Source organism: Botrytis sinoallii (assembly GCF_014898435.1).
Source record: "Botrytis sinoallii strain Bc 23 chromosome Unknown BSIN_003, whole genome shotgun sequence".
Taxonomy (NCBI): Eukaryota; Fungi; Ascomycota; class Leotiomycetes; order Helotiales; family Sclerotiniaceae; genus Botrytis; species Botrytis sinoallii.
The window spans coordinates 307345-321561 of NW_024066030.1; the positions used below are offsets into that span (position 1 = coordinate 307345).

General features: G+C 41.4%; 6 protein-coding genes across 6 annotated transcripts; 3 read left to right on the plus strand and 3 right to left on the minus strand.

Moving 5' to 3' along the window:
• Nucleotides 1–248: 248 nt before the first annotated feature.
• EAF02_001940 (uncharacterized protein) lies at nt 249–1133 on the minus strand (the record flags this gene model as incomplete). The annotated part of the gene is made up of 2 exons (XM_038897988.1): nt 249–957; nt 1030–1133. 2 exons carry the CDS (start codon nt 1131–1133, stop codon nt 249–251), a joined length of 813 nt encoding a protein of 270 aa, XP_038761680.1.
• A 425-nt stretch (nt 1134–1558) lies between these two features.
• EAF02_001941 (uncharacterized protein) lies at nt 1559–3845 on the plus strand (the record flags this gene model as incomplete). Its single annotated transcript, XM_038897989.1, has 5 exons — nt 1559–2122; nt 2189–2403; nt 2454–2689; nt 2744–3254; nt 3308–3845. The coding sequence occupies 5 exons, from the start codon at nt 1559–1561 to the stop codon at nt 3843–3845; spliced, it is 2064 nt and encodes a 687-aa protein (XP_038761681.1).
• A 98-nt stretch (nt 3846–3943) lies between these two features.
• Nucleotides 3944–5216, minus strand: EAF02_001942 (uncharacterized protein; the record flags this gene model as incomplete). Its single annotated transcript, XM_038897990.1, has 4 exons — nt 3944–4048; nt 4098–4352; nt 4419–4903; nt 4955–5216. 4 exons carry the CDS (start codon nt 5214–5216, stop codon nt 3944–3946), a joined length of 1107 nt encoding a protein of 368 aa, XP_038761682.1.
• A 434-nt stretch (nt 5217–5650) lies between these two features.
• On the plus strand, nt 5651–6613 carry EAF02_001943 (uncharacterized protein; the record flags this gene model as incomplete). The annotated part of the gene is made up of 1 exon (XM_038897991.1): nt 5651–6613. One exon carries the CDS (start codon nt 5651–5653, stop codon nt 6611–6613), a length of 963 nt encoding a protein of 320 aa, XP_038761683.1.
• A 1858-nt stretch (nt 6614–8471) lies between these two features.
• EAF02_001944 (uncharacterized protein) lies at nt 8472–10466 on the minus strand (the record flags this gene model as incomplete). Its single annotated transcript, XM_038897992.1, has 4 exons — nt 8472–8908; nt 8990–10099; nt 10252–10357; nt 10410–10466. 4 exons carry the CDS (start codon nt 10464–10466, stop codon nt 8772–8774), a joined length of 1410 nt encoding a protein of 469 aa, XP_038761684.1. The 3' UTR covers nt 8472–8771.
• A 1066-nt stretch (nt 10467–11532) lies between these two features.
• On the plus strand, nt 11533–12126 carry EAF02_001945 (uncharacterized protein; the record flags this gene model as incomplete). Its single annotated transcript, XM_038897993.1, has 1 exon — nt 11533–12126. The coding sequence occupies one exon, from the start codon at nt 11533–11535 to the stop codon at nt 12124–12126; it is 594 nt and encodes a 197-aa protein (XP_038761685.1).
• Between the last annotated feature and the right edge of the window lie 2091 nt (nt 12127–14217).

Here is a 14217-nt window from a genome sequence, read left to right on the forward strand (position 1 = left end):
ACGAGATCCCGGGTTCTGTGGAGCGCCTCGTAAGCCACCGGGAAAAGAAAAGTGCGTAGAGTTCTACTATGGATTGCATCTGTCCGGTGTGAATTCTACCAAAGCGCAATAACTCATTTCCATTCTTTCTAAGTTTGGGTAGCACTACGTACCAAAACTTACATAACCAACTAAACGGCTTCATTTGAAACAGGAATACGATGATGAAGCATTGTTTGTGATCTTTTTGTATTGTGTATGACTTGGAGCTAGAAATACATTTTATGATGCGCTCTTGCGAAGGATTCTGCAATCGTTACGGTCTCACCAAAATTTTGTGTTTGTGAATTTCTTCGCCAGCTTAAAGAATCGGGGATGTCGCTCTCAAACTGGAGCTGAGGGTCCACAGGGCTCTTTTGCACTTCGACTGAGTTCGGGGACCTTGGTAGACTAGAAATTGCACTAGCCATAGTCTCCCGAGTGAGTGAATCTGTACTTTCGGGAACATTTCTATGTCTTTCATTTGTAGGCTCCCAGTCAACGGATGGGATGTCATCGATTCCATGAGCAATGTGTATTTCGGGAGTTGAAGTCTTTTCCGGTGGACCCCACTCCCTATCGAATGGCTCGACATATTTCGTTTTCCGAGACCACCATGTTTCCAGATCAATGTCTGACCCTAGAGGTAATTCTTGCCACTGCTCCATCAGTTCACCCTTGGAGACTTGCGGAAATTCTCGACTTTCTTGGAATTTGGCATCAGAATGGTTGTACAGTCTCGATAGTGCTCTGTGTAGAGCGATCTCAGTCTCAACTAGGCGGAGTTCAATTCCCGCAAGGTAGCCGGGGGGTAAACCTCTGAATAGTAACTTGGTAAGCCATAACTTGACATGTACAGGATATGCACTTTGGTACCTTTTACTCGCTTCGGAGTAATAGCATTGTTGTGGGGCTCCCTGGCATTTGGAGCATGACGGGCTGTGATTCGTCAGTGTTCTCTCTTAGGGATATCATAGATGAACATGACATACAGTGTTCGATCACACTAACGATACGTGTGAGCGAACGAAACAGGCTTGAATTAGGAGTACACTTGCCTTACATTTTCTCTGGCGACAGGGCTCACATGCTAACCTAGCTACGGGCAGTGACATTCTGGGCGAGATATTACAGTTTGCGGGAAATGAAATCGAGTGGGGGGTTCCATCGAGTTTAATGTCAAGGAAATCTGCAACTGCAGCGGAGTAACTCTGTCCGGACCAGCGCGTGACGAGATTGTTGCTCAAAACAAGGGCGGTGAGATATCTTAGCGCAGGTATTTATGTAGATTGTCACGTGAGTATGCATACCCCAAATACCAAGACATTTTCTCTCATCTCCACTTGAACCATTCCCGCCCACATACTTGTATGATTGTCCAACAATTATCCAAACCGCGAAAACCCCTCCCACAGCTTCTCCACCTCCACCGCTCTCCTGATAGAACTCAACCCCCAGCTGAGATTCAACACTCTCGACCTACATGCTTCATATTATGAATTTCACAAGATGACGCTTTGACGTGTCTTTCGTAATCGTAATGATTCCAACATCAAATGCTACTACCAATCTGCGCCCACACTCTCCACACAATGACAGCCATCGCAGCAAACGTAGGAGAGTCGATGATGAAAGTAGCCCTGCACGAGAAGTTGGTTTGATGAGAACAGGCTTTGATCAGAGCAAGCCCAGATTCATTGGTAGTGGAAGTGGAATTCATTTCATTCGGACAGTTTATGAGCTTCTTGCAGGGAAATCGAACTCGACACACACAAATCTGAATACAGCTACTCCTGCTTCGGAAAACATTGTGCCGGGCGAGGATGACCAATTGTCAGAATCTACCAATAACTCTCATCTTCTCGCCTCTTCCCCTCCATTTTTCCGGGAAAATGAAGTTGGCGATAGTTCCCAATTAAGCTCTGATCCCATCTCCTTCCATCAGCTCGTAGAATTTTCGGAAAGCTATTTTACCAATTGGCACCCTCTCTTTCCATTTTTACACGCTCCAGCAGTGCTAGGGATCTTTGAGGCAATCAGTCGACATGGAATTCAAGCAGTTGCACCTTCCGACGCCTTGATTGTGCGATCGATTATATCAATCGTAAGCAAGTCGAATATTCCCTTGCCCTGCAGCTCTACCATGAGATGGTCCTAATTATTGAGCCAGTCACTCGCCGACAGTCGCCAATCTACTAAGCGTCTTCCCCAAGTTCCTCGTCATCTCATTTTTTACAACAACGCAGAATTGGGCTCTACCTTTCAGCTTACTATGGGTCTTCCAGCAACTTTTGAGAATCTCCAAGCTACCATTTCTCTTGAGTTATTTTTGATTTCTATGTTGAAGTTTAACTATGCCAGTCGACTAGGTGGGCTAGCTGTTCGGTAAGTGTGTCGCCATCTATCTTTCTGTACCGACGTTAATAGGGGAGAAGGATGGCCTATGCTCTTGGTTGCCATCGATGTCCTACCCGGTATGACGGCTTTACTCCTACGGAATCTCAACTGAGACGAAGAGTATTTTGGTCACTCTATTGTATGGAGCGGATGGTTTCGCAGTCACTTGGCCTTCCGTTAGATCTTCGAGATGATGATATAGACGTCTGCTATCCAGGCGAGGAGAAACATCTGCGAAGTGGGACTGATCAACTGAACTTGGAAGAGTCTAATGGTCTGTTCGTTACATAAACTGTCAGAATGATCTGGTGACTGATCAAAGTAACAGTGCACCAATTGCGTCTTCTAACAGACCTTTCTAAACATTCTCGAATTCGTGGTCGTGTCTTGGAGCTTCGCAACAAATCTTTGTCCGGTCGTGAGGAAACCTTTGAGCGTGCTATGGAAATGCAAGTTGAGCTGGCGAAATGGGTGAATGAAGTCAGCGAAGAAGATGAAGATTCTCTAGAAGCTGAGAACAGCCCATCTTTATCACCAGCGCAAAAGTTAATTATTCAAATCCTGCAGCATGAGTCAACCATAGCTCTGAATCGGCCATTAATCACCTCAAATTTGACAAACACTTATTCTCAATCTGCACTTCAAAATTGCATCAGCGCATCAAGAGCAATCATTTCTCTACTGAGGGAATTTCAACGCAATAATGCATCACCAGATGGATCGCTGGCTCTGAAAGTCCCTATGGTCTGGCCGCTTTTTACGTGGTCTGCATGGATGAGCTGTTTTGTGCTTGCCTATGCCGCTCTAGAAGGGCATTGCAAACTTGGACCGGCAAAAAAGTTTGTCATCATTCTCCTTCCTTCTCGGCAACACATGACACTAACATTGTCAGATATGCTAAAGAAACATTATTAATTCTAGAACACCTCTCATTACGCCAAACAGTATGGCCAGACTCATGCGCGGATGCCGTTAAGCAACTTAGTCATGCGCTTGATAGGTGCCATCAAACTTCAACAGTAATCGTCGGATCCAAGCGGCCGAACCAAGCAACTTTCATTTTAAATTCACCGCACGCAGCTGAGCCACAACATAGGAATGAAGCATCATCTCAATCTAACAATCGCACTTCCACTCTTGACGAAGCTTATTACAATAGTCATTCGACCCGTACAGACGTTAGTAGACCTCATAATAGCAGTGAGTCCCAGAGGCGCATACCGCAAACCCCACTTTCATTTCCACGACCATTCAACGTGCAGCAAACCTCCGCTTTCTCACAAGCAGCTACTTCAGCAATAATTCCGGAAAACGAATGGGATCAACTGGAGCTCTATCAAGGAGGATTGTTCGATCCACTCATTGCGATGGACTTTTCAAATTTTGCTACGGCAACAACAGATCCGACCACATCTTTCGGATTGCGTTGACTAACAATCCAGAGAGTCTATTGAAGCATTCCAGAGTACACAAAACATCGTTACAACTAAACCGAAAGGCGATACAAAATCATAAAGTGGCACAATATTTAAGCAGAATTCTTTCCCTTGAAAAATTTCTGTATCTCGGCACAAACCGCATCGGTTACCTCTGCCGTCCTTGCATTTCCTCCAAGATCCTTAGTTACGATGCCCTAAGGTTGTTAGTATCTTTACAAACGATTTAATTGATATAGAACGTACCTGTTCGCACACTTTTTCAACACACTCTAGAAGAACTTGACTCGCTTCTTCCTCGCCGAGCCATTTCAGCATTTCCGCAGCAGTCCAGAATGTTGCGACAGGATTTGAAATTCCCATTCCAGTAATGTCAAATGCAGAGCCGTGAATAGGCTCAAACATACTAGGATTCTTCCTACTAGGGTCCAGATTCGATGTTGGGGCAATACCGATAGAGCCTGCGAGAGCAGCGGCAAGATCAGAAAGAATATCAGCGTGCTACAAACTATCAGTTCAATGATTACAAAACTTTCAGGCTCTCCTCCTGGTCATGATAGTACTCACTAAGTTCGTTGCGACAATTGTATCCAAAGACTCTGGTTTTAATACCATCCTGCAGGTCATTGCGTCTACAAGCATAAAGTCCATCTTTACATCTGGGAAGTCTTTTGCAACTTCTCTCGCCACCTCATCCCAGAGAACCATGCCATTACGTTGTGCGTTACTCTTAGTTACCACCGTCAGCATCTTTCGTGGTCGCTGCTGCGCAGTTTCAAATGCAAAACGAAGAATTCTATCAACAGCGTGTCTAGTGAAGATTGCTACTTCAGTCGCAGTCTCCCAAGCTTCACCCCGATGCGAACGACCGCCTTGTCCAGCGTATTCACCTTCACTATTTTCACGAACGATAACCCAATCTAGGAGCTTGCAGTCCCGAAGTGGAGATTTGGTTCCACGGAAAACTTTAGTTGGCCTAACATTTGCATATTGTTGAAAAGATTGACAGATGGCTAATCTGAGACTCCAGAGTGAGATGTGATCGGGAACGTCTGATGATGATTAGTACTAGTTTCTCAATAGTGTTATCCTGTATCCTTTACCTGGAGCACCAACTGCACCAAAGAGAATAGCATCATGCTTTCTCAACTCTTCAAGGCCACCTTCAGGAATATATTTTCCCGTCTTCTTATAGGTCTCCGAGCTCCAATCAAAGTGTGTGAAATTGAGCTTGAATGTTCCCATTGTCGTCGCGAGAGCATTGAGAGCTTGAATACCTGCATCGATGACTTCAGGTCCGATCCCATCAGCTGGAATGGACGCGATGCTATATTCCTTTGCCGAATTGATAGTAGATGGAGACATTTTAGCTGTACTGTAAGAACAATTGGTAACCAGAAATGTAGATGAGTTTTATTGAAAGATAAAATTGTTCTGATTTGACTTATATCGTATTTATTGAGGAATGGATGACTTAATAAAAGACTTGACGTAGAGATGAATCGGCAGTAAGGAAGAAGATTGTAGGGATAATATCAGTAGCCGATCCTAGTCGCTTGCAAGGATATCGGCGAAAGACAACTCCGAACCCCATGCTAATTGCAGATGTCGGGTACGAAGTCACCGGGGAAAGTAAACTCCGTTGCACTTTTGACGTACGCACCTCATGAAAGATGTGGTTTTTTGACAAAAACTGTTGCCGAATGGTTCAACAAGTGTTGCCCTCAAGTCAAGTAAGTCGCCTATAGGCATAACCCAGATTTGTCAAAGGGCCGCTCTTGACTGCTCTTGCCGGTACTATGGCAATTCCAAACGATGTTATTCAGGAGATCTTGAGTTTTGTTGTCCCTCGAGTTCAAGCTCATCACGAGAAGTGGCAGCATCAGCACACAGAATTCAACCGCCCGTTTCTCCTTGCCTTATCTGGCTTGCAAGGTAGTGGCAAATCAACTTATGCCAGTCAGCTTGCATTAGCCTTGGAATACGAACACCAGTTTAGGCTCATCGTTTGTTCTCTCGACGACTTTTATCATGATCACGAGACTTTGGTTAAGATTAAAAATCGGAATCGGGATAACGGACTACTACAAGTACGAGGACAACCAGGAACACACGATGAAGCACTTGTGAGCCAGTTTTTTGAGTCACTCACTACTGGTATCATCAAGATTCCGGCATTTGATAAGAGCAGATTCCAGGGCGAAGGAGATCGAGTTCCAGAGGAAGATTGGAAGGTTTTTATTCCAAGTAAAGATGATATATTGGATATTGTTATCTTTGAAGGATGGTGTGTAGGATTCAAGTCATTAGAAAGAGATGAGCTCGAGCGAAAATGGGAAAGTGCGCAGAAAGAGGATCAGACGGCGAGGTCGGGTGAAGATGCGACGTTTCCAATAAACGCACTTCAAAATCATCCCCTTGGTCATCTCGAAATGATCAATGGCAACCTTTGTCGATATAATACAACGTTTATGAACCCAACAAACTTCAACGCTTTGATTCATCTCGATACAGAAGAGCTTGCCAACGTTTACAGGTGGAGAATAGAGCAGGAGCACAATATGTGGAAAGTAAAAGGAACTAGTATGACCGACGCAAGTGTCATTCAGTTCGTTCAAGGTTATATGCCTGCTTACGAATTATATTTGGAGGAGTTACAAAGAAAGTCATTCATTCCACGAGACACCGAAACCGCCTCAAGTACACAGTTACGTCTTGTGTTAGATAGAGATAGAAGTGTTTTAAAGTATCAAGAATTATAATTGAATTCATCCCTTATTTATTGTATCTAATTCTTCTATTGAAATTATTTCATAATAGTATTATTATATGCTAAAGGTGTACAATAGTACTAGAACATGTATACATGTGGTGGCAGAATCTGTGGTTAACGAATTAATTGTTTTATTAATTGATTCTAAAATTTCAATACTTAATATTATATTTAAAAAATGAATTGTAAAGTATTAATATAATTAATTTTTATATATATACATAATTAGAAAATTTTACTTTAAAAAGATTTAAAGAAATTTTAGAAATTTTTTGATTTTTGAAAGTTTTAGTTTAAGATTATTTATAAATAAAAAAGTTTATTTGTATTGAATTCAATTAATAATCAATTATTAATTATAATTATATAGATTAGAATTGCTTAGTATACTTGTTTAAACGATATATTCTGTATTATATGGTATAGTAGTAAAGTTTTTAATTAAAAAATAAATCGAGAGTAAAATGAATGATCTGTGAATAGATTCCTTTTTAGATTTTCGATTAATATTTTCTATCTACTCTTTAGCTTTTACACTCACTCCCCTTTTCCTTTAATTCTTACACTTACTTTTTTTTTCTTTTAGCTTCTATGCTTATTCTTTTCCGTTCACCTTTTCTATAATTCTAATAGTCAATGCTTAAACAGCTACTGGAAGTGCCTTTTGCTCTTGACTTGTCACATTGAACGCCGCAGTGAGAGTTTCCAGTGCACCAGTTGGAAGTGCCGCACTGAGACATGTGTTGAAGTTTATGAAGAGGCCAGTTGACACGACATATAGCTTTTTTCCCTAGAAGCATATCATCAGTGATGAAACAGGTAAGTGGCTATGTACTACGTACTGGAGACCAATTGTGTGCAAGTGAAGAATGGGAGTTATCATAGAGAGAGGAAGTCGCCTGAAAACCATCTACAATCATACCTGAATCCGTTTCTGCAATTGTAGGTGGGAAGCATTTTTCGACTAATGAGTCCGACATGATGATACTATGAACAAGATCTGTGCAGTTCTTTTGTTTAGACTGGTCAAATAAACTAAAAGAGCAAGTTCTATGAGGAATATTGCTCTAGAATCCCAGTCATGGCGAAGCTTGAAAGTATTAAAACTATGAGTGACTCAGTCAGTTGGTGTGTAGGCTGTGTTGCAATCATTGTGTGTCTGAAAAGCTTGCTCACCAATCAGAGGTCGTAGAGGGAGGAGATAATTCGGTGCCTCTCTTTCACATTCCCACCATTAGCCATGGAAGGAGAAGACACTAGTACTTAGCTGCCATTCTTTCACACCCTCGCGATAAACGTGTAGAGGGAAATAATTTCGGTACCTCTCTTTCACATCCCCGCTATTAGCCTAGGCCTTAGCGAGAGGAGATACTCCGGTGGCTCAGTTTGTGCTTTCTTGCTTAATACGTAACGTGATCCGAACCAGTGATGATAAGCACCGACATTGGTTGTGGCACGGGTTTAACAACCTGGATCGTTATAGCTCCAATCAAGGCATTTCTCTACAATAACCACTTTCTTTTTTAAAATGATATGCAGTATTTTAGTGGATCACAGGCATCTGATGTGCCTCTGTTATGCGCCTCCCATCCATGTAGATTTTAGTTACTTCACAACTCTTGGTGTGGGTTGGTTATATCTAGACAAGAAAGTGATATGATAAGGTTACATAACAGTACTAGGATACATAAGCTGCGTTGACAACCTGTTATACACGAGCACCAAAACAGATGACCTAGTGCAGTGCAGGAGATGTTGGAAATGGGTAAAAGAAGTAAATACGGAAGTGGGTGAGAGGCACAGTAAATACGGAACTGAGTGAAACGCACAGTAAATGGCAAGGAGTAGTTCATTACTTGGAGTGATCAAAAAGCTTTCAAACAAGAAGACTAGCAAAACACGCTGCGCAAAAATTGTAATTTTTGCTATGATTGATAAGTTGGAAGTTACAATCGAAAAATCTCATTTCGAAGGTGTTCATTCTCGACGCGTTTTGAAATCGCCCATCTCATCAACATTCAATACTACTTCTACAACAGGCTCCACGCCCATTTTGAACCTCTTTCACAGCCTTGCTGAGCACATCACTTAGTTCCGTAGTTGTAGAAACTTTCGCTGCGAATAGGCTACCCTGAAGGGAGCCAAAATTATCCCCAGCTGCTGCTTTTTGTTCCGCTATAGTCAGGAGAAGGATCTAATGATATATGCATGTCCTTATTCGACGCTTTGGCACCAAGGCCTGTTGGATGAACGAGTCGATGCGATTGGCGTGGTGCGTTCCACCCTGTATCACATATAGTTAGCATATTTTGAATAATCTCATACGTATCAAAATTAGAATAGATAATGATGATTAGAAACTTACCTCTATTGTTGAGCACGATTGTTAAAACGGGTATACCGTATCGAGATGCAGTCCAATAGAAACTTCCAGGAACTGTGAATAGATAGGTTCCATCACCCACGACCTGAAAAACAAACTTTGGAGTCCCGGCAGCATCGTATGCTAACTTAACCCCCAGACCCGCTCCATCACTCCATACCAAGCCGGCACCAGCAGAATTAATCCAAGAGCCAGGGATTTCTACTTGTAGTTGGTCCGATAAAGGCATTGCGCACGTTGCAGCTTCGACGACAAATATTGTGTCCCGTGGTGCAGCGGATTTTAGCGCGGCTCCAACGTAATGAATATCGAGCGAGCCATCGGAAGGCGCGGTTGCAAGCTTAGCGATGGATTCCATGCGTTCTTGGTATTTCTTGGCAACAACCTTATGTCGTTTTGCAGATTCCTCGTCTGCGAGTTTTTCCTTCGCAAGCTCTGAGGTTGTAAGATACTGATTAATTTGGGTTAAAGCAATATAACTATCCGCTTTCCATCTCCCTTCTGCGGGAAAAAAAGACAACCCCATTGTGGAACTCAGGGGATCGACGTCAACATGATATATGATTGCATCCTCACGAGGACGATTGCGAGAAGGAATCCATGGAATATCGCAATCCAGAACAAATATCACATCAGCTTCGGTTGCAGATTTATCAAAGCTGAGACGAAAACCAAGGTATGCAGGATGTGAGGCTGGAAAGCACATGTCACAACCACTGGTGTCTGAAACTTGCAATCCAGGAATCATGTCTGCTAATTTGACTAGCTCTGCAGGACAAGCATGGTTTCTACCGGAATATCTGGTAATAATGAGAGGCGACTTAGCATTTAACAAAGCTTCTGCAATTTTTTTGACTGCAGATTGGACCAAGGCAGAGGGGCCGATAGGTCCGTACTGTCCAGCATCAAATTTCTGAGGCTGAACAGTCTCGGCCATCATTTCTCGGGCTCCGGCCAGATATACGGGTCCCTTGGGATCACTAGTAGCAAACTGCAGCGCTCGTGCAACAGTTTTCTTCACGGTAGACCCCGTACGGAACTCTCCTACGTAGCGACAATATTGTCGAACGAGAGCCTTTTGATCTGGTGCATCTGTAGCCAATGTTGGTATTCAGTTCTTGACCCAGGTATTTCGTCGTCCTCAGTGTATGGGCACAGGCCGGCAAATATCAAAACAGGTGCTCGTCCTGTGTTAGCATCATCTATGAAGACAGGCGAGTCAGTAATTGCTTCTTATGCTATACCTGAGGATTGTGGGCTTAGGTCGAAGAAGCAGAGATACTCACGCATGGCAGCCCCCAGAGCTTGAGTTCCAACACCAACATGAACAATTACGGCTTGAATGCCAAACTTGCAACTGTTAGTTAATGCTTTGAATATAGAGCAGGCCCATTGCACGAACCTCGCTCAGAGCATCAAAAAATGCATCCGAAGCCGTGTATGTCACAGACGAAGCCATCTTTGAATGTTTTGATGGAAACACAACAGATGGAATAGAAGGCAAAGTATGAATATGTTTGTTTTGAAAATGCTTAGAAAATGTTGGAAATGAAGTTCTGTATTTAAACTTGGGAAAAAATGGGGTAGACGCAGTAAGGTGGCGTATAATCACAGTAAGCGATCCAAAAGCTTTCCTCGTTGTTTCTTGACATGAGAATAAATGTCAAGATCATATGTAGAGAGAATTTTATCTATAGAAAGTAGGTAGTTTAAACACGGAAGAATGTTGAGGCAAGCAATGAAGGCAGCAATCATCACATTTCAGGCTATTCAGCTTATTATATGGGATCTCACCCAGTTAGAATGAGACTATAATATTCGGTAAATAGGTACGCTTTTAGAGAGTTATCTTACTGTTTTAGGGCTCGTTCGGATCAAAAAAATAACTTTAGACTCAATATATTAGGACATGTTAGACCGAATATAGTGTTTACCAAATGTAGTATTGAGCCCAATATATATTAGTACAAATAAATACATTTAAAATTTATAGAGTAAACCGCGTAATATTTATAAATTCACTTTTCTTTTAAAATCAAGTTTTAAAATCTTACGAATATTATATATCTACTGATTAAGTTAATTTTCACTGTATAATCTTATTATATTAGAAATTAAAACATTCTTTGAAATATCTCTCCTCTTTCATCTTTTCTATTTCATTATATATCAAGAAGATATCTCGTACGTTCATATGTTTACAAATCAATATACAACAGCAATTCTTACCGAGGTTTAAGAATCGATGAGAATAATCATGATGACTACCTAGGTATTTACATCAATTTGACCTTACATTTGATTCCATTTCGTATGATTACTATTCGTACATCTCGGTGATTAGTGATACTCGAGTTATATATATCGTCAGCTACAACCCCACCATCATCAACCTTTCTATATATATATCACCACTTCAACCGGAATCAAGAAGTATCTATCTCAAGAAGCTTTTCCAAAGAAGCGAACCTTTCGAAAAAAGACCTCCTCAAAAGTTGCTCCAAGAAAACCTCTCATCTTTTAAAATGTCCACCGCAAACCTCACAATCCATCAACACACCGGACCCTTCCCCACCCCCTCCTCTCGTCAAAATCCTGCTCTCCATTTCCTCGAACACTACGCCAGTAAAATCAACTCCGCATCCTACTCTGGTTCCTATCTTCCCTATTATCATCCACGTAGCATCTTTCACGACGCTACTGGTGTTGATTATATCGGCGGCGCCGTAATATGGAAATGGATTCAGGGGTTGTTCGGAGGTGAAATATTTTCGAAGATAGAAATGGAGAGTAAGGAGTTTTTTGTAATCGGAGGATTCGAAGAAGGGATAACGGGTCCAGCAGGAAAAGGGGAATGGAAAATATATGGAGAGTGGATAGCGCATTGGTGGGTGAAGAGCACAGGGGAAAAAATTAGTGTACCGAGGAGTATGGTATTTACGTTGGTGAAAGCTGAGGGCGAGGGAACGGGAAAGAAACTGGACGCTAATGGGGAGATGGTAGAAGAAGTGGGTTTCGAGGGGTTACAGATTGGTGATGTGAGATTATACTACGACCGCAGTTTGTTGAAGGGAGTATTTAAAGTCAGCCAGCAGGAGATAGAGAAGTTTGGTGCTTGATTTCAGTATTGGGAAGACGAGACTACTGCATCCCCGTGGCCACTTTATTTCCTCTTCCCAGGGCAGTGTAGGCAATAGTATTTCCCGTAATTCGTATACGGGCTAGATAGTGGTACATATCGATTTTTCTTTGAAATATGTATGTATGTGGTATGGAATTCGATATTACTAAAGATATTCAATATCATTCTAATATTGAATATCATTGATAAGATATAGGAAGATGAATCTCTGATTAGTATGGAATAAGCCGAAATATGCGAATTTGAGGTTATCTTTAGATTTCAATAATATCAAATTATATATTCAATTAAATTATTATTAATTGACAATAAATCATCAATATTATTGAATATTTTGATCTTTTTGATATCTTTGAATATAAATATTGATATCAGAATATTATTTTTACAAATTCGATTGTTTTAAAAGATTATAAAGAAATAATAAAATAATAATTTTTATTAATCTTTTATTCTTTAATAAAATAAAATCGTTAATAGTATTCTGTTTATTATTTTATTCGAGCTTCACTTTCAATTCTTCAAAATATTTTATACTTATATATCTGAGATTCTAAATGCTATTGATTTTACTTTCATAAGAGAACGCTTAATCTAATCAATTTCTACCTTCGCGACAAGTTTTTCTTTCTAATTAAATCTATTGAATCTTCACCAAAAATAACCCTTGTATCTCAATTCTTCAATCCTTTACTATCTAGATTATACTACCTTAATACCTATAGCACCACTCAATATTAAAATCTACTATACGTACAAATTCTATAGCAGTAATAACTCATCCTTAATGATATAGAATTTAAAAAATATATTATCAAATAAGAATCCCTAAAACAATATACCTTATTAAAAAAAGTAAAGTAGAATAGAGATATAATTATTACAAAATTAGATATTTTGAAACTAATAGTACTCGAATTATATCAATATATCTTCAAAGTATATATCAAATAACTAATACTTTAATTCAAGAAAAGTATTTTCAATATATATAGATTATTATTGAATAAACTCTTATTAATATATACAAAACTATTTCTTTTAAATATAAAAGAATAATTAATAAAAAAAAGGATTTCAGTTATTTATTTGAATCTTATATTATTGATTTTCAAATTTTTGAGATTCTTATATGTTGGTTCGAGAGAGATACGGAAGACGTGGTTCTATCACGGGGGCAGGCGGGCGGGATAGGGTTCTAGTAACTTTACCCTAATCTGGCAAAGTTATACTGATTCGGGTAATAGGTTCAGATTGAGGATTAGACGTAGCTCAAAGAGCTACAATACAGGATCTTCTGAGTTGAAGATATACGGAATTTCACAGCGAGCTAAACCGATCGGGCCCTAGCTCGCTTGCGCTCCGGTGTGAGCGCTCCTTTCGGTCCTCTCCGATAGGACTAGCATATCACGTGAGCTCACACCGTGACATTACCCCCCTCCTAAGGGTCCGAGCTCCGTCGAGGCGGCACGTCACGGTTTACAATCTACAGGCAGGCGGGGCCCGGTCAAGCGGGACCGGGTTTGTCAGGGTATCTACGCGGTGGAAGTTGCGGATCAGTTCTTGTGCGTCTTCCAGGTAGCTCGCAGGTTCTTCGGTCGGCGTATCGTAGCCGACCCAACGGACAGTGTATTTCAGGCGAGGTCCTCCACGACCTCTTCTTTCCCAGCGGAGTTCAGGATTTCGGCAACCTCAAAACGCTCGAGGCCGTCTACTTCTACAGGGGGTGGTGGCGGATTACGCTGCCCAGGAACAGGATCATCGTGTGCAGGATATAGCAGGTTGACATGGAAAACAGGATGAATCTTCATCGAGGCCGGGAGCTCCAGTTTATAGGCATAGGGGCCTACCGGATTCAAGATTTTGAAGGGCCCGAGGTTCTTCCAATCGAGCTTCTTTTGTGGGCGCAGGGTCTTGATATTTCTGGCGTTCAGCCAGACCAGGTCGCCGGGCAGGTATCTACGGGCAGGGGAACGGTGGGCGTCGGCATTCTTCGAATATCGAGCTTGACTAGCGGTCAGTTCGGTCTGTAAGTGCGAGGAGATGGTTTCCATTTTAGCAAACGAAT